Source organism: Bubalus kerabau, chromosome 7, assembly GCF_029407905.1.
Source record: "Bubalus kerabau isolate K-KA32 ecotype Philippines breed swamp buffalo chromosome 7, PCC_UOA_SB_1v2, whole genome shotgun sequence".
Classification (NCBI taxonomy): domain Eukaryota; kingdom Metazoa; phylum Chordata; class Mammalia; order Artiodactyla; family Bovidae; genus Bubalus; species Bubalus kerabau.
Window position 1 is genome coordinate 15,239,993 of NC_073630.1, and position 20,189 is coordinate 15,260,181.

Here is a 20,189-nt window from a genome sequence, read left to right on the forward strand (position 1 = left end):
GTAAGAATGACCTTTGGTCTTCAGCCCCAAAACTAAAATGATTTTCTGTACATGCAATGTTACATTTGGGATTACTCCTGGAGTATCTGCTGAGGAATGTAAAAATAGAAGGATCAATGTTCAATGTTTTATCACTCTAAGTGACATTAGCTCCATCCAATGAAGTATGTCATAGGGTTAAGTATTGTGACTAGTTTTACGCTGAACATTCCATTCTATTATGCAATAAAAAAAAAAATGATGGGAAAAAAGTTGCATACATCTTTACATTTTTCCATAAATTATGGGTGAAGTGAAAGTAGCTCAGTTGTGTCCAACTCTTTGCAACCCCAAGGACTGTATAGTCCATGGGATTCTCCAGGCCAGAATACTGGAATGGGTAGCCTTTCTCTTCTCCAGGGGATCTTCCCAAACCAGGGGTTGAACCCAGGTCTCCCACATTGCAGGCAAATTCTTTACCAGTTGAGCCACAAGGGAAGCCCAAGAATACTGGAGTGGGTAGCCTATCCCTTCTCTAGTGGATCTTCCTGACCCAGGAATCGAACCAGGGTCTCCTGCATTGCAGGCGAATTCTTTACTAACTGAGCTATCAGGGAAGCCCAAATTATGGTTATATTCCTCTAATTCCTTAATATGGCCCCCATAATTAATTCAGTACTGTAGTCCGTATCTACAGACCTGATAAGCTAGCACAGAATCTATTTTTATATGCTTTTTATTAGTTTAAATAATACTTCAGTAATCTTTTATACCGTTACTAATTTTTGAAACATAGAATATGGTCTTTGCCACTTTAAGCTGAGACTTCTCTACATTCTGTAAATCCCCACAGATTTGTTTCTTGCTTTTAAATATCAGCACATTTCTGTTTTCTATTCTTCTGTTTCTGCCCTCTATGCAGGAAATCTTTTCTTTAAGTATCCTCCTGTGGTTCATAATAAAATCAAAATAAAAAAGCATGTCCTTCAGAAAGCATTCAGTTCACTGGAAATAGAAAACCTGTCACCTTATTCTTAAAACCTTAGATCAGGCAGGTCAGTGGCAGAAATAGTGAGTGCAATTTCAGCAAAGGGTATAAAGTGGGATTACCAAAATTATTATGTACCTTGTTATCTCCAGATGGATTTTAAGGGAAAGACTATCTTCTTGCATGAAAAAGGCTTGGTACTGTTGGGAGGAAAACTTTTCTTCTACCTTCTTAGGTTCATATGTTTGGGGGCGTGTGAATTAAATGACAACAGGAGAAAGTCAAGGTTTATTTACATGTGCACATGCAATCTCATGAGACTGGAGCCTTCATGAATCAGATTAGTGCCCTCACAAGATGAGACATGAGAAAGATGATCTCTCTGCTCTCTGCCCTGTGAAGCAGAGGAAGCAAGCTCTCCTCAAACCCTGGATCTACTGGCACATTTATCTTGGACTTTCCAGGCTTTACAACTGTGAGAAATAAGTGTTCGATATTTAAGCCACTCAGTCTCTAGTAATTTGTTATAGCAGTCCTAATTGACTAAGACACCCACACACATACTCATAAATAGTTTTGTACATTTTCTTCCCATTAAGCAAAATATATATGACTATCTTTAACGTAAACAAGTATCCTTTATACAACAGATGTAAATCAATAATTTTTTTTCATCTGCTTGATGAATGATCTTTACAGTTGCCTCAAACTTCCATTAATTTGTTCAGGGTTGTACATAATTCCCAGAATGCCAACTGAAATTCAACATTTTAGTGTCCCATTTACTGAAATATGTTGGAATGCAAGTGAAAGTAATGTTTTTACCGTAATATTTTGAATCTTTAAGACAAACAAAAACAAACTAACTCCAACCTTTAAAATGTTCTTAAATAAACCCTCCTGTGGTCTGATTCTGAGCAAATAACTATGTAACAGGGCACTGAGACACTGGAGATGACAGCTGAATGTGCTGTGTCTCAGTTTATGATATAGAGTTTTAAAAAAGCAATCCCTAGTTGTTGGACATTTAGTTTGTTTTCAAGTTCTCACTAGAGAAGTTGCAATTAACATTCTTTTAGCTACATAACTGTGTTCATTTATTATTACCTTCTTAGTTGGACAGCTACCAAAAGAAATAACACAAAAATTTCCAAATGTTTGCTTTCCTACCATGAATTTGTTTGCTTAAACTTCCCTGGTGGCTCAGATGGTAAAGTGTCTGTCTACAATCCAGGAGACCTGGGTTCGATCCCTGGGTCGGGAAGATTCCCTGGAGAAGGAAATGACAACCCACTCCAGTACTCTTACCTAGAAAATCCCACGGACGGAGGAGCCTGGTGCAGGCTACTGACCATGGGGTCGCAAAGAGCCGGACATGACTGAGCGACTTCGCTTCACTTCTTCACTTCATGCATTTGTTTGCCTAAAGGTTGTACCAGTTTTAACTCACATAAGTGATGTATAAGAAAGTCTGCTTCCTTATATGATTAAAAATTAACATTCTTTGCCAATCCAATGAGCTATAAATAACTCATCTTTTTTTGAAATTTCTATTTCTCAAAGGTGTATTAAGAGAACAAAAATAAATAATTCACCCTTAATGTTTGGTATTGAACTTTCTCCTTTTAAAATTCAAGCTTTAAAGATTATGATGATTTTAATGATTTTTATTTCTTCTGCTAAATATTATTTCTCTTTTAACTGATTATGTGAATCACAAATATGCAGGATAAAAAGAAAGTGCACATTTTCCTTCTATTAAATTTGAATGTGTATTAATTTTGCACTCAATGCAGTAGGTTTGTTCAAAATATTACCTTTGATTCTGTATTGAACATTCGCCCTAAGGACTTTGGTCTATTGATTGAAAGTTTTAATCCCTCTAATAAAATTATGTTGCATATGCCAAATGAAAAACATTCAGGGAGAATCTCAGGAGTCCATATACTTCTAAAGGCTGAGGTCTCCACTTAGAATTTCCAGAAGTATGGCATAGCATCCTATCAATTCTCACTAAGTACTAATAACTGCACATCTGATGTATCAGTGAATCCCATCAGCTTTGGGATTTCAAAAATTACCCGGAATCCAATTACTTCGCATCAAATCCAGCTTACTGCCTAACTCACTGGCTTATTGCAAAGGATTCCTAACTACTCTCCTAGATTCTGTCCTTGGCCCCTTCTAGCTTTCTTTCAATACCAACTATCAACTGTCTTGAAAACTGTTAAAACATAGCAGATCACACACCCCCTCTGCTCAGAGCCCATCAGGCTGCCCATCTCAATCAAAATAAGAGCTAAAGTCATCACAGGGGCTTAAAAGTACCGTTGAAGCTCCACTGGACACACACCTGTTATCGCTCAGATATTTCCTATCTGACCCTAGCTTCCTCGGTTCCTACCACACCAGCGTCCCTTCTATCTCTCAGTCATATCAGAGAGATTCCTGCTGACACATTTACACTTACTCTCTTTTCAGTCTGAAAGGTTTTTCTAAAGAGGCTCTTCCTTGAAGGTACAACACCTTCTCACATGCTCTTTGTCCTCAATATTTATTTAATTTTCTCCCCACGTTCTTATCATCACCTGACATAATATAAACAGTGCTTATTTTGTGTATTGTCCACCACTCCCATTAGCATGTAGGTCTACAAGGATAGAGAGGTCTGTTCATTGTTGGCTTTGTTCATTGCTGTGTTCTTAGCATAGCATTGCCTAGCATTAACACTCTTGAAGGACAATAGATATATGAATTTCTGCTGTTTTTCTGTAATAATATTATTTTGGATAGATACACCACTAACTTTAAGCATTTCAAGTTTAACTTTTTATTGTATTCTCATATTTAATTAGCTTCATTTGGTATTTATTAAACATCCTTATGTCCTGACATAGACTGTCTTATCATAAAGCCCTGCTGACAGGCTAACGGGACTGTGAGTGACAGTATTTTTATAGGACTATGACTGTATCAACCAGAGTGTTTGTAAACGTTATCATCATTTGGAAGTCAGATGTTACCAGGTTCTTGAGTTAAATATGTGGTAGAATTCTGACATTTGGTGAAGCCAAGCACTTTTTGCAGCTGCAATATTCTATATCTCAAAACATACTTTTGATAGTTTTATTTGACATGACTGCAGTTACAAAGTCTTCTGTACTAGTAAACTTTTGACAATATTTATGGACTAGAATTGACTCTTGTATGTGGCTGTGCCCTTGGAAGGTTCATGTGAGTGTTGAATTTTAGCAAAATAATGAAGACAGGGCCAAACAAACAGTAAGTATTATCCAGCACTTATATTCAGAAAGCAAACCAAAGGTCTAATATTTCTAAGTTTATATATGGTAATCTTGTGGCCTATAAAATCTAAGCCTCCTAAAATGTATTTTCAAATGCCTGTGAGGGAAAACCAGTAAATGAAAACTAATGTACTCAGGATTGTTGTGATCACCCATTGTCCTTGATAACCTTGTATTTCCAGTTACAGCATCTTATGTTTCTTTCAGATCCTCATAGAAACAAAAGAAACATATTTTTTGGTTTTGCCACCCTCCATTAAGTCACTAAAATATAGCCATTTCATGATTTGAAAGGAATGTATAAAATCAAACATGTTATTGTGAAAATGAATTACCTTGCATACCAATAGCTTTGTGTTCAATTTAAAATATCTTTTTCACTTATATAACTGCTTACAAAATAGGAGTCAGAAATAATATGTAAAGTATGGTTCTAGGAAGTTAGAGTGAGTAAATATTTTTATTTACTGATATTATTTATAATTTGAATCTTGTCTGATAAATATGTTTGAGCAAAGGTAATATATTGTCTGATAAATATATATAAGCAAAAATTCTATTAGTGCAATATTTTCTAAATCTTTGTTCCTGCATAAAATCCTTCTGCGGAAGCTCTTTGAAAAATGTTTTCATTGCATATCCCTGTGAGCCGGTTTTCTTCTCTCCATGCAACTCAGATGTTTTTGTTTTTACAACACCTAGATTGTTTATTCCCCTTCTGATGTTTTTTATTTTTGTTTTCCTGTCCTAGTGTTTCAATATCTTTTTAATAACCAACTCCATACCTTTTACCTTTTTAAACATATAGTAGTTTCTAATATTTTGTATATGGTCTATAAATATAATGAGATTTTTCCAAGAAGAATGATAGTCATTAATTCTGCATATATCACAGTGGAATGTGTCATCCCTAAGCAAAATATAAGCTCACACTGTGCGTGAAGACAGTTCTTGTTTGCTTCAGCCAGGAGCATTGTTTATGGGGAGAAGTTTTTAAACAGGTCATTAAGAAATATTCTCATTCTCTAGTTAATGTCTTTGAGCTGCACATGTGAGCAGAATGGTAAGGAATTTCCAGTGACTCATTCCAAGTTTTGACCAGCCCGGCATTCTGTGAAGTAATGCATATTTTAACTTCTATAAAGCCCTCAACAAAGACTTCACAGTAGAGCTTGTCACTTACACCTATCAAAAATGTCAGATGCTTTTTCCAAACTCTATCACTAGCAAACAGTATTGCATAGCTATTAAAATATGAGGATTTAACAACAAAGTCTGCAAGTTGCAAACATTGTTGTAAATCAACTAAGCAATTAACATGAGATTTTTTTAAGTGATTGAATACAAGTTCAGAATTATGAAGTTATAATCTAATAACCTAACAAGTGATGTGAATAAATCCTTGCTAATATGAAAATTATCCACGACAGAAACCCATTTTTCTATAAGCAAGTGTATGGATCCTCATGCTAACACTAAGATTGGTAAACTACAGGCATTCAGTGAAAACGGCATTTGTTCCAGTTGCTGAGGATTGTGTTTAGAGATTCTTTCATCCAAATGATCAGCAAATCGAAGTCTGCAATTTGTTTTCATTTAATAGGCAGACACATTTTTACCAATTTAGACTCAGTCGTACTAATACTCTTTGAAACTAATTGCTGGGAAATGAATTTTAAAGTCAGGGTTTTATAATTTCTTTTTTCCTTTTTCTGTCCCTGTAATAGAAGATTCCAACCCACCTGTATACAACTTTCAAATCTATGTTTAACAGGTGTGGGCCATAATCCCCTGTCATCTGTATGGTTACAAAGGACCCTTATTCCCCACTCTGTCACAATCCACTCTACACTCTTCTCTCAAAGTTACTTTCTGATTATGCTGTTTCCCTTCCACAAAGTTCTGGTTCCCTGACAGATAAAAGACAGTAACCTTAATCTGACTTCAACATCCTCCATTATCTTCTCCCACTTGATGTACTTTATTTTTATTTATATTACAATTATAACACCCATACACAAAAAAAGTTTAAACCATTAATTAATGCATAGTAAAGTAATATCTAGATAACCACTGCTCAGAACAAAAGATAGAATACTGTCATTACCTACAAGAGGCAGCTATCCTTGTGCATCTTTTTTATCACACCCTCTCTAGCAGCCAAAGCTGATTCCTTCCTTGATTTTCTTTATAGTGTCTCCACCTATTTAAGGTGTGACTCCTTAAACACAGAGCTATTTCACCAGGTTTTTAAATATTACAAAAATGGGACCAAGCTGTTCCTTGGAATATTGCTTTTTTTCACTCATCATGATTCTTGTAAAGGTCCATTCATGTTATTGGATATCACTCTGATTTCTTCAGTTTTAAGCTGTTTAATACTACATTGTATTAATATACCACAATGTATTCACTTTTCCATGTTGAAGCACATTTGGATTTTTAGATTATTTCTCAATTCAGTCACTCAGTCATGTCAGACTCTTAGGAACCCCATGGAATGCAGCATACCAGGCCTCCCTGTCCATCACCAACTCCTGGAGTTTACTCAAACTCATGTCCATTGAGTTGGTGATACCACCCAATCATCTCATCCTCTGCTGTCCCCTTCTCCTCCCACCTTCAGTCTTTCCCAGTATCAGGGTCTTTTCCAATGAATCAGTTCTTCACAACATGTGGCCAAAGTATTGGAGTTTCAGCTTCAGCATCAGCCCTTCCAATTAATATTTAGGACTGATTTTCTTTAGGATGGACTGGTTGGAACTCCTTGCAGTCCAAAGGACTCTCGAGTCTTCTCCAACAACACAGTTCAAAAGCATCAATTCTTCGGTGCTCAGCTTTCTTTATAGTCCAACTCTCACATCCATACATGACTACTGGAGAAACAATGGCTTTGACCTGATGGAACTTTGTCAGCAAAGTAATGTCTTTGCTTTTTAATATGCTGCCTAGGTTGGTCATAACTTTTCTTCCAAGGAGCAAGCGTCTTTTAATTTCAAGGCTGCAGACACCATCTGCAGTGATTTTGGAGCCCCAAAAAATAAAGTTTGTCACTGTTTCCATTGCTTCTCCATCTCTTTGCCATGAAGTGATGGGACAGATGCCATGATCTTAGTTTTCTGAATGTTGAGCTTTAAGCCAACTTTTCACTCTCCTCTTTCACTTTCATCAACAGGCTCTTTAGTTCTTCACTTTCTGTCATAAGGGTGGTGCCATCTGCATATCTGAGATTACTGATATTTCTCCCAGCAATCTTGATTCCAGCTTGAGCTTCATCCAGTCCAGCATTTGTCATGATGTACTCTGCATATAAGTTAAATAAGCAGAGTGACAATATACAGCCTTGACGTACTCCTTTTCCTATTTGGAACCAGTCTGTTGTTCCATGTCCAGTTCTAACTGTTGCTTCCTGACCTGTGTACAGGTTTCTCAAGGGGCAGGTCAGGTGGTCTGGTATTTCCATCTCTTGAAGAATTTTCAACACATTTTGTGATCCACACAGTCAAAGACTTTGGCATAGTCAATAAAGCAGAAGTAGATGTTTTCTGGAATTTTCTTGCTTTTTCAATAACTCATCGGATGTTGGCAATTTGATCTCTGGTTCCTCTGCCTCTTCTAAATCCAGCTTGAACATCTGGAAGTTCATGGTTCACATACTGTTGAAGCCTGGCTTGGAGAATTTTGAGCATTACTTTTCTAGTGCGTGAGATGAGTGCAATTGTGTGGTAGTTTGAGCATTCTTTGGCATTACTTTTCTTTGTGATTGGAATGAAAACTGACCTTTTCCAGTCTTGTGGCCACTGCTGAGTTTTCCAAATTTGCTGGCATACTGAGTGCAGCACTTTCTTTCACAGCATCATCTTTTAGGATTTTCAATAGGTCAATTGGAATTCCATCACCTCCACTAGCTTTTTTTGTAGCAATGCTTTCTAAGGCCCACTTGACTTTGCATTCCAGGATGTCTGGCTCTAGGTGAGTGATCACATTATTGTAATTATCTGGGTTGTGAAGATCTTTTTTTGTACAGTTCTTCTGTGTATTCTTGCCACCTGTTCTTAATATCTGCTGTTTCTGTTAGGTCCATACCATTTCTGTCCTTTATTGTGCCCATCTTTGCATGAAATGTTCCCTTGGTATCTCCAATTTTCTTGAAGGGATCTCTAGTCTTTCCCATTCTATTGTTTTCCTCTATTTCTTTGCAATGATCACTGAGGAAAGCTTTCTTATATCTCCTTGCTTATTCTTGGAACTCTGCATTCAAATGGGTATATCTTTCCTTTTCTCCTTTGCCTTTCACTTCTCTACTTTTCACAGCTATTTGTAAGGCCTCCTCAGACAACCATTTTGCCTTTTTTCATTTTTTTTTTCTTGGGAATGGTCTTGATCCCTACTTCCTGTACTATGTCACAAACCTCTGTCCATTGTTCTTCAGGTACTCTATCCGATCTAGTCCCTTGAATCTATTTGTAACTTCACTGTATAAATGTAAAGGGTTTGATTTAGGTTGTACCTGAATGGTCTAGTGGTTTTCCCTACACTTTCATATTAAGCTTGAATTTGGCATTAAGGAGTTCATGGTCTGAGATTATTTCTAGATTTGGGCTACTATAGACAATACTGCTATAAACATTCTTGGGGATATATTCTGATGCCCAACATTCATATTGTTCATATTCAGAGTGAAATTGAAAGGACATAGGTGTTAATATCTTCATACTAGGCAATTTTTTATGTAGCACTCAAAATCAGGCAAAATTAACTTGCATATAAGTATTTTCAGTCTCTATTACATATGTCAAAATGTTTTTCAAAGTGGTTGCACCAATTTAAACATCATCAAAAGTCATGATAACTCCTATTTCTTCATATCCTTAACATCGTTTGGGATTATCATACTAATATCGTCATATTTCTTTCTGCTTCTCATCTCTTACCCCTCCCTTCTTTTTTGATTTTCTGTTTGTTTATCCCTTTGTACCCTGGATATTAATTCTAATGTGTAACAGGTCACTAAGTCTCTATTCATCTGTTTCCAATTAAGCTGATAAACTCAGTCATTTAGTTACTAACTTTGGTCATTGTCTTTTCTAACTCTTAAATTTCTCTTTAGTTCTTTTTAATTTTAACAATGACACTTTCTTAGGTTTTGTATTTCCTGCCAAAAGAGTTTTCTCCTATTTCTTTCAAAATAGTAAACACAATTTTTATAATATGCATTTGAAAATTTCAGCATTTACCTTCTTGAAAAGATCTGTTTCTGTTATATATTATTTCTGCTGCTTCTATATATGAAATATAATTTCCTTTTACATAATTGGAGAAGGGAATGGCCAACCCACCTCAGTATTCTTGCCTGGAGAATTCCATGGACAGAGGAGCCTGGCAGGCCTCAGTCCATGGGCTCACAGAAGTCAGAAATGACTGAGTGACTAACACTTTACATAGTATCTTTAACTTTTGCTTTGGACAGAATATTCAACCAACTGTTTGAAGGGATGATGTAAGACCTAAAATGAAAATATTTTCTTCCCAGAGGATTTTTGTTTTTTCTGTCAGGAATCTGGAGTCTATCAGTCTCACACCGACTTAACTTGCTTTAAAATATGAAACAAATTATGGTATCTTATATTTTAATCTACTCATTTAAAATTTTGAGGTCCAAAGAGATAAAGTTGAAGTAAGATGAGCTATGACAATGCCTTTGTCTTCTGTAATTTATTGTGTGCTTTTGAGTTGAAACTTTTGTTTCTAATTTTTCTTATCTGTTGAAAATAGTGCATGCCTGCAACCCCCAGCATAGTGATTTTGCTTTTTTGTTAATATCTATTTGGCAAGGCCAAGTCTTAGTTGGGTCAAGTAGAATCTTAAACCTTTAGTTGTGGCATGCAGAATCTAGTTCCCTGACCAGGGATCCAGCCTTAGCCCCCTGCATTGGGAGTGTGGAGCCTTAGCCACTGGACCGCTATGGAACTCCCTATTTCCATTATTTTTACAATTTCCTTTGTATTGCTCTGGTCTTCTGTTCATGCCAGTCATGGTATGTGATACTCAAGTTTTACTTTATGTTTTTTGAGTACACAGCTTTTCCAATACTAGGTTACAATTGTTTTGAAGATGGTGTCCATGACTTTTTACCAATATCTCTCACTATATTGAGTGTAGTAGTTTGATGCAATAACTGCTTAATGCATGTTAAATGGATGAGTCAATAAGTGAATAAATTTTGGAAACAGGTACATAGATAAAAGTGATTAAACCAAGCTCAGTATTGCCATAGAGAAGGAGCAAGTATCTTTTCTATTATCAGTCCCAGAGTTTCAGTCGAATTTCTGTTGCTATGTTTACTTGTCCACTATATTGGCTGATTGTCCTCATAAAACACAACTGGTCTGAGGTAGGATTTATGCATAGCAATCCAAATGTGTAATAGAGCTTAAAAACAAAGCTTAAGAACATTGATCTAGAGGACAGTGATTAAATGTAATAAAGTTTATTTAGGATGTAAAATTAAAAAGCGTGTTCATCAATAATTCTTCAGCTGTCTTTAAAAAACCCTTAGTATAATCATTTTTATTCTGTATCTTTAATCATTTGTAGCTGATGTTGCTAGGAACAGACTTTGACAACAAACTTCTGAAAGGGATCCATTTGCCTAGGGATTGACTTATAAAGTTGCAATTAAAAGTATTTTCTAGGGGTAAATTCAGCATACTAAGCAAATATGACACAACTTAGCATATTAAACAATTATTCTAAAGATATGTTAATAGAATTGAAAAGAATCACTATTTCATATGAAAGCATACTTTGGGGTATTATTTTTGCCACATAGAGCAGTTAGCTTTGCATTATAATTAGTCCTCTTAATTTTCCAAATGTCACCCTAAAGACTGGTTTTCCATTTCCTGATGATTAAATTGCTGCTGAACCTAAGAGATTTGTTAGATTTTAAGTCCATGGATAAATAAAGAATATATATAGTCAAAATTATTAGTAAATGACCGATAAGATCTTTTATGAAGCATCTTTCCATTAGTTTGTCGATGGATAGATGTTCAAAATATAGCAATGAATGAGATGTGTGTAAGGAAATAAGTACATGCTCTCTGTTGCCAGCATGCACAGCATAATATAAATAATCAATGCCCAATTAATTCTGGAATTTCCTGATCTTATTTTCATGCTCTCTGAATATGATCCTTATTTTGGAATTTCTTTGACCTATTCTGAACGACTTTGTGACTTCAGGTCACAGATGCATTGTGCAATGTATCATCATTAACTAGGTTATATAATTAACAGTGATAAACTCTGCCATATTAGATAGAAGTTTTAATTTGGAATCAAGAAAATGTTCTGTATTTTATGCATAGTATTAAAAGATGTGTTGAATTTTTACTTTTTATTTAGTTGATATCATTTAGATTAAACAAGTCAGAATTGTTAAAAAATGTTCATTCATTCTCAAAGTTTCCAACCTATTGATATATATCAGTCTATCTTTGTTCATTAGGATCAAATACTGGTAAAAACCGAAAAAAATATCTTGAGCTTAACAACAATAAGAAATTGAGGTTTTCTTTCTTTTTTTTTTTTTTTTATGTTTTAGAACAGTAGAGAGTCAGCGTGAGCCTTCTATAGCATTTCAAATGTCAAGGACATACACTTCTGTATTATTTCTCTATTATGTGTGAGCTAAGATAGTTACCAGAACTTGCAGCTGTTATGTGTTCATGCCAGTTGGAAGAAATAGAAAGGACACAAAAACAGTTGCACAAAGCACCCTGGTTACATCACACTTCTCAGAACTGGTCACATGGTCTCACTTTGCCTAAAGGGAGATTGTGGATTGTCTATATTCTCAACTGCTGATTTGAAAATAGATATGTATAATTAATGAAGAGCAATTAATTGTTCCCACTACTGGGGAACAAATAGCAGTCATCTCCTTCATCTAACTGTTCATTTACTGATTTATTTTGCGCTAAGATAAGTTATAAACAGTTAAACAAGACCATTTTTTAAATAAAAAAGTATCCGCAATTTGGAAAATCAAGATTTTTTGAAAATTACAAATACCATAATGTCAACATAGTTATAGATGAGCATCGTGGTCTCCTGGGTATCTAAAGTGAAATAGGATATCTAAATAATTATTTACTTTATTTTCATTATTTTAAAAAATGCATTACTGAAGCAAAATTAAGCTCTATTGTCTCTGGACAATATAAAAACTTATCTCATGGTAATGTTTATGGAGAACTGACTGTTACGGTCGGAGAAGGCAATGGCACCCCACTCCAGCACTCTTGCCTGGAAAATCCCATGGACGGAGGAGCCTGGTAGCCTGCAGTCCATGGGGTCGCTAAGAGTTGGACACGACTGAGGGACTTCACTTTCACTTTTCACTTTCATGCATTGGAGAAGGAAATGGCAACCCGCTCCAATGTTCTTGCCTGGAGAATCCCAGGGACGGGGGAGCCTGGTGGGCTGCCATCTATGTCCGCACAGAGTCGGACACGACTGAAGGGGCTTAGCAGCAGCAGCAGCAGAATGTTATGGTGAACAATATTCCTATCATAGATGCAGCTGATTTTATAAGGCACTGACTTAGTGTCTTTGAGTAAGAGCCAAAAGCCAAATATTATTTTATAACTCAATAAAGGCTATTTTGTAAGTCCTTAATGTTACAATCCTTAGGTATTCTGGCTTAGACGGAGGACAGATGATAACCTGCCCACAGGACTAGGTAGATATATACACTGTGGATGGTTATCTGTAAATATTACTGTTGCTGAAAGTTTTCTGAACAAGTTTAGGAAATTAAGAAATACATTATCTAATTTTCTGTAGTCTGCCAGCATGTGTCAGACCAATTTAGTGCTTATAACACTAGGTGCTCTAAAAAGTGAAAGGGGACCATTTGTTAACTGTAACAGTACAACAACGCAAAAAGATGAAAGAGGTTGAAATGGAAACCAATTTGCTAAATTTACTAAATTACACAGATTACCAAAAAGGTAAGTGAATTTCTCATAGCAGTAGTGGAGAAACTACTTTTGCAATGAAATGTGTGTTTATATCCAAGTTTCAAAATTACTTAGCAAATAACTCCCAGTAAATGTGATATTATAAATTTTAGCTAAATTGTAAGTTCTTAGAATTTTTGTATCTTTTCAAAACAATGTGTGTCTATTATATCTCTTAAAATATTTTTATGTATTTTGACAAATATAGACAATAACTACCCAAGGATAGAAACAATAAATTCATGGTTTCCTAAATATGATTATATTTTTGATGAATCTTAGGTTCATCCTGAAGTGGCAAGAGAAATGAATTTATGGTTCCTGAAGTTTTGTAATCACTTGCATCTAATTTTTTGATATGGTAATAATTAAATGAGAGATGACAAGAAACTGGGTGATTAAACAGTTTGATAAAATGATGCATTAATAACACATAAGTTTTATTTCAAAGTTATTCTCTCACAGTACAAAATCAATTTTAAACTGTAAGCTGAATTCTTTGAAGAATTAATCTTTGCTTTAAAGGAGCAGTATAGATTGACACCAACGATTTCTTTTAATTTCATGTAGGAAGAACCTTTTGTAATGGTGTCTGAAAATGTCCTGGGTAAGCCGAAAAAATATCAAGGCTTCTCCATCGATGTTCTGGATGCCTTATCCAACTACCTGGGTTTTAACTATGAAATTTATGTTGCACCGGATCACAAGTATGGAAGCCCACAAGAAGATGGAACATGGAATGGCTTGGTAGGAGAACTAGTGTTTAAGGTAAGCATTTGTTTGTTTATCACACATCTAAAGTTGACTGTAACCCTTGGAAGTTAATTTCATTTAAAATAAGTGTAAGGAAAAGCCTTGGGTGGTGGTGTTGAATGCAAGTCTCAGCTTATACTATTTCATGAACTTTGTGGAAAGAAAAATTGATGACAATACTCCTTTACCAAAGTTATACTTCAAACATATTATCACTGTTTGGTACATGATGAAGTCACAATGCCTTTTCCAAACACAATTTATGTCAATGTGTTCTTTTAAAACACAAGTTCAAGAAATAAATAAGATTCTGACCACTTAGGAACTGATTTCATTTTTGGATCTAAATAAGGTAAAGCTACTATTACTTATATTTTTCTCCTTGTTCTTGCAATTCTCAAAGAGGTGTTTTAAATTTCCCCATTACTTTATCCCTGTTCCTGTCAGTTTTTCCTTCCTTTTTGGAAGCTTTATTATTAAGTGCAGCACATTTGTAAATATTATGCTTTCCTAATGAGTTGAATAGTCATATTTAGGTCTATAAATTACTATTTGATTTCTATGTATCTCATTTTTCCCTCTGTTCCTTCATTTCTGGCCTTCCTCCGGGTTAGCTGATTTTTTGTGTGCTTGATTTTATTTCTCTTTTAGCTTCTTATTTGTATTTATTTGATTTTTGTTTGTTTGTTTGCCTGTGGTTAGTCTAGGATAGTAATGTGCATTCTTAACTTATCACACTTTATGTAGATTAAAATCATATCATTTCTCATTTAAAAAGTAATAAATGTACAGCAATATAATTCCATTTATATTCACCATAGCCTTTGTGTTATTGTGGTTATATATTTATATTTGATGAACTCCAAAGTAAAATTTTATACCTTTTTATTTAATCAATTGACTTTCAAAGGTATAAAGGGAAGGGAGACAGTGTCTAATATTTTAACTATTTTTCTACTATTTCTGGGACATTTTATTCCTTTCTATACATCTGAGCTTCTAACTGGTATCACTTACTTCAACCTGAAGAAATTCCCTTTAGAATGTCTTGAAGTCCAGTCCTGGCATATACTCTTTACATTAGCTTACCTTAAAATTTCTTTGTTTACCCTCATTTTTGAATAATATTTTTAGCATATAACAAATTCTGAGTTGATAGGATTATTTTTGGTAGGTACTTTTTGTCTTAGTGTTTTCAAGTATTTCACATAGTGACACTGCTAATTTTGATTTATGTTTGACAAGAGCACTGAGTCTCAGAATGCAGTCGCTTATAATCAAAGTATCTTTTTCTTTATACTTTTTATTGTCTGAGAAGAATATTGTAGGTGAAATATTATTATTCCTAAAATCAAGGCTGGTGATTTTAAAGCAAGAGTAACTTTTTATTTCAAAAACAATAAGTAAAATTATCATTCAATAATTTTTCATACAATAATAAATGTTTTCATTATTATTTCACAATAACATTGATACATAACCTGGTTAACATACATACATGATGTAGTTATGTATCAATGTTTACAACATAATATAAATAGTTTCAAGTTTATGACATAGTGATTTGATATATGGATATATTGCAAAATGATTACCACAATAAGTCTAGTTAACATTCATTACCATACATATTTTTTAAATGTTCATGACTTTAAATATATCATTCCATTGTCTTTTGCCAAATGTTGTTTCTATGAGAAGTTAGCCATCATTTGTACTTTGCTCCTTTTTTATAGTGTAGGGGTGGTCATCCCTGAGATCATATTTATTTTATTATGATATTTTACTCTCTGAACTTTAGATGAGTTAATATATCTTGATGTACTTTCAGGTTATTGATTCTTTCTTTGCCATCTCCAATTTCCATTAAGTTCATTCAGTAACTTTTTTATTCTAGATAGCTAAAATTATTCTTATGCTTGTGTTGGTTAGGAGTCAACCAATGATTTGAGGGAAGCTTATACATAGATTATGGGGCTTCTTTCTCTGTGGCTCCCTCCTTTATGTGAGTCCCTTTTGATTTCTGGACAGCCTGGATACCTCAAACACCACCCTCTAACACATCAAGCTAACAAGGTTCTGACTTTCTGCTTGAGCTCTAGCTACTTTCTATTGCCTAACTGAGGTGTGTTCTCAGTGAATGAGCTATAGAAAAAAGGAACTCACCCAAAGCAGTTACTGTCTTTAAAGGGTTGAAGAGACTGTTACACAATCTATTCTATTTGTGGGTTTTATTTAAAAAATTTGACCCAGAATTTATCATTATTCTTTGCTGGATTAACCCAGTTAAAAAATATTCCCTTATTGCCAGAACTGGAATTATTTATAAAAGTATTCTGAAAATGAAAGGATCTAAGTTGTTTCTAAGACATGTAGAAGAGAAAAAAATAAGAGGTGTTGAAGACAGTGATAGGAAAAATAATAAAGCTGTTTTTCATATTCTTTAAATCTTGAAAAATAGTATCAGTTTATTTAATAAATGCTTTACATATGTAATTTTATTTGCAAAAGGTTAATATAAGTATTTTAATAGGAAAACAGGAATCATCAATCCTCACCCTCCTATTAAATCTATGACTCTTTACCTTATGTTCCTTACTATAAACACAAAACAAGCATCCTATCTTTGTATTTCTGAGGAGTCCTGCCTGAACTGAACCCAAATAAACAATTATATTAAAATAAATATAAGGAAAAGAAAGAAACATTATACAAGTTTTTTCTGTAGATATAGTAGATAAAAATCTGTAAGAGTTATCATAGTGGGCAAGTAATAGTAAACTTCACTTATGATTAATAAATGCTAGTTAAAAATAATAAGCATTAAAATTAATCTGATGTTGCTGCTGTTTTTAATTTGGTTGTGTTCTTGCTCCAGTTAGTTAAATTTTTGAGACTTACCTCCTCACCTATGAAATGAGGAGTACAAGTGTTTTAGTGGGAATATCTCGTCCAACTATAATCTTTTAAAATCATTTTAAGACTTGATTACATAAAAATCACACACAACAATAGTATGATGTTCTTCATCAGTTCAGTTGCTCAGTCGTATCCAACTCTTTGCGACCCCATGGACTGCTTCCCTGTCCATCACTAACTCCCAGAGCTAGCTCAAACTCACATCCATCGAGTTGGTGATGCCATCCAACCATCTCATTCTCTGTTGTCCCCTTCTCCTCCTGCTTTCCATCTTTCCCAGGGTCTTGGGTTTCCAATGAGTCAGTTCTTCGCATCAGATGTTCTTCATAATAATTTGTTTTTATTTGCATGTAAGAGCATATTATTATATGATAATGTAAAGATCAGCAGGGTCCTTTCACAAAGCAAAAATTCAGGTTTAAAAAAGCTGACTGACAAATGTGTGATTTTTTAGCTGGAAAAACCATAAATGTATTTACTTACTGCAATTAGAACTACTAACCTAATCTGTCGAAACATTGACTTTCAAGGAACTTATGATCCATGCTGTTACTGTGTACTTTTACTTAGACCTCTCTCCCCACCAAGCTTGGGCCTCCCAGGTGGCTCAGAGGGTAAAGAAACTGCCTGCAATGCCAGAGACCTGGGTTCAATCCCTGGAGGAGGAAATGGCAACCCTCTCCAGTATTCTCGCCTGGAGAATCCCACGGACAAAGGAGCCTGGAGGGCTACAGTCCATGGGGTCGCAAAGAGTCAGACACAGCTAAGCAACTAACACTATTTACTGCAATTAGATTTTTACTTTCTTCAAAAAGATATTTAGCCATCCTGACCAGGCTTTAAGAAGTACTTATTAAGCAGGTGAAAGAGGAGACACCTACGTAAGAGTTTGCTGGAACAGGTGGCGAGATGGGAAGAAAACTACGAGAGGATGGTAGTGGAAGAGAACATTTTCATGAAGAGAGGACGGCCAGCATCACAGGATGACTGCAATAATGTTATACTGAGGGTTCACAGCATTCTCTTTAACTGTCTTCTGTTATCAATAGAGAAGTATGCTCTAATTTTAAGCACCTCAAAAATGTCAATTCAAATATACAAATAGTCATGCAGTAAAAATATCATAAAGTAATTTAGATTATTCAAGACTCATCATATTAAAATTTTATTTGGCTTATACACACATCATACTAAAATTTTATCAGGTTTCTTTACCCCTGTAGAGCAAAATATCACTATTGAATTAGCATAGTAATATATTACCGAGCTCCAGAAAAGTGAGCTTATTATTGCTATATATATTTTTACTAGAGTAGACATTTTTCATGGATCTAAGTATGTTTTACATAACAGTAAATACTGCCATTGAATACCTCTATACATGACATAAGACTTATGAAATTAACAAGGTTGTCTGCCTTCATAAGGGGAAACTAAAATTAAAAGAATGTTTTCTAGAGTCTTTGACATGATGATTATGTAAAAATACATTAAAAATTATCCAGAGAGGGAACATGGGAAATTTCTGAGTTCATATGATTGTTCAACAGTGATTTCCAAGGCTGGTACTGAGACATAAGGTTGGGATGATCTCATATTAAAGGGACTTTCCACTATAACTGGATGTCAAGAATCATGTATGTACATAATCAAGTATGTACATAATTCTTAAACTGGAAAATACCACCAGAGAGAGCAAGGAATTGAACTATAAAGAAAGCTGAGTGCCGAAGAATTGATGCTTTTGAACTGTGATGTTGGAGAAGACTCTTGAGAGTTCCTTGGACTGCAAGGAGATCCAACCAGTCCATCCTAAAAGAGATCAGTCGTGCATGTTCACAGGAAGGACTGATGCTGAAGCTGAAACTCCAATACTTAGGCCACCTCATGCGAAGAGTTGACTCATGGGAAAAGATCCTGATGCTGGGAGGATTGAGGGCTGGAGGAGAAGGGGATGACAGAGGATGAGATGGTTGAATGGCATCACTGACTCGATGGACATGGGTTTGGGTTAACTCCAGGAGTTGGTGATGGACAGGGAGGCCTGGCATGCTGTGGTTCATGAGGTCACAAAGAGTCAGACACGACTGAATGACTGAACTGAACTGAACATATAGAATTGATTTAAAAACTGACAGTGTAGCAAAGTCTCCTCCATTCCTTCTCTGCGTCACTACTTTTATAACTTTCTGCAATTAATATGCTCTTAAAATTTATGAGAACACAGATCTGGCCAAAAGATATTTCAATGTGAAATAGATAAATTAGAGATATGTTCTGTTCAGTATAGGAGAAATTGTTATGAGTGAGTTAATGTGGCTGATAAATTATTTTCTCTGGTGTAAAAGAACAAAAGTGAGAAGAACACAGAGACCTTGATACTATAGAAAATAGAAAGTATATCAACTTTAGGATGGAAGTACAAAAAATTAAGAAAACAATGAAGGAGGACTATGAGTTAGACAGCTGTGTATTCTAGTTTTTAGTTCTTTTTTTGTGTAGCATTTTTAAAGTCTAATGAATCAATGTATTGTGTACTAAGATAATGATCACTCAATCCAGAAGAAATATTTTACACCTGAAACATTATGGTCACAGGTTGTTCAACAGAGATTGAATTTGAATATATACTTTTTGTACAAAGGTATAATTTGGTAAGCAAAAAAAGACTTTCAAGCCTGCCTTTATTTTATATTTGGATAAAAATGTTGTGAAGGTCATGTGGAATATAAACATAGTTCAAAGATGACATGATATAAATATCCCCATCTGTTTGAGAAAAGTGGGGTTCAAATCACTATAATATTTAGATTCTAATGGGTACACTTTAAAGAATGATCTTGACAACTTTATTTTACATTATCAGCATTTACAACACAACTCATATAAGTCAGGAAAATAAAAATCACTCTTGGAATTTCAAAGAGGAGAGATTTAATCACAGGGATTGATCACAAAGTCATGGGAAGGAATGAAAACACAAAAAAGAAGGTGTAACATGCAAGTATCAGGAGCTGGTAATGCTCCAGTTGATTATGTGTCTCCCAAAGAGGTACCCCTCAACCAGGGCTGGAATTGCCAAAACGATGCTGCCCAAGCAGTGAAGATGAACACTTGCATAATCAAGGTTGAGATATACTGGATGAACTCGGCAAGGAAATTTAGTGAGATAAAAGAAAACTTAAAATCTTCAAGGAAGTATGGTCATGACTTTGG

At 34.9% G+C, this 20,189-nt stretch overlaps 1 protein-coding gene across 3 annotated transcripts in view; it reads left to right on the forward strand.

The window, feature by feature from the left end:
• The window catches only part of GRID2 (glutamate ionotropic receptor delta type subunit 2), a 640,427-nt gene that overhangs the window by 298,527 nt on the left and 321,711 nt on the right, over window positions 1-20,189 (forward strand). For all 3 annotated transcript variants that reach the window (XM_055587659.1, XM_055587660.1, XM_055587661.1), the window contains exon 7: window positions 13,872-14,069. In XM_055587659.1, coding sequence (XP_055443634.1) covers window positions 13,872-14,069 — 198 coding nt within the window. The remainder of the gene's footprint in view (window positions 1-13,871; window positions 14,070-20,189) is intronic.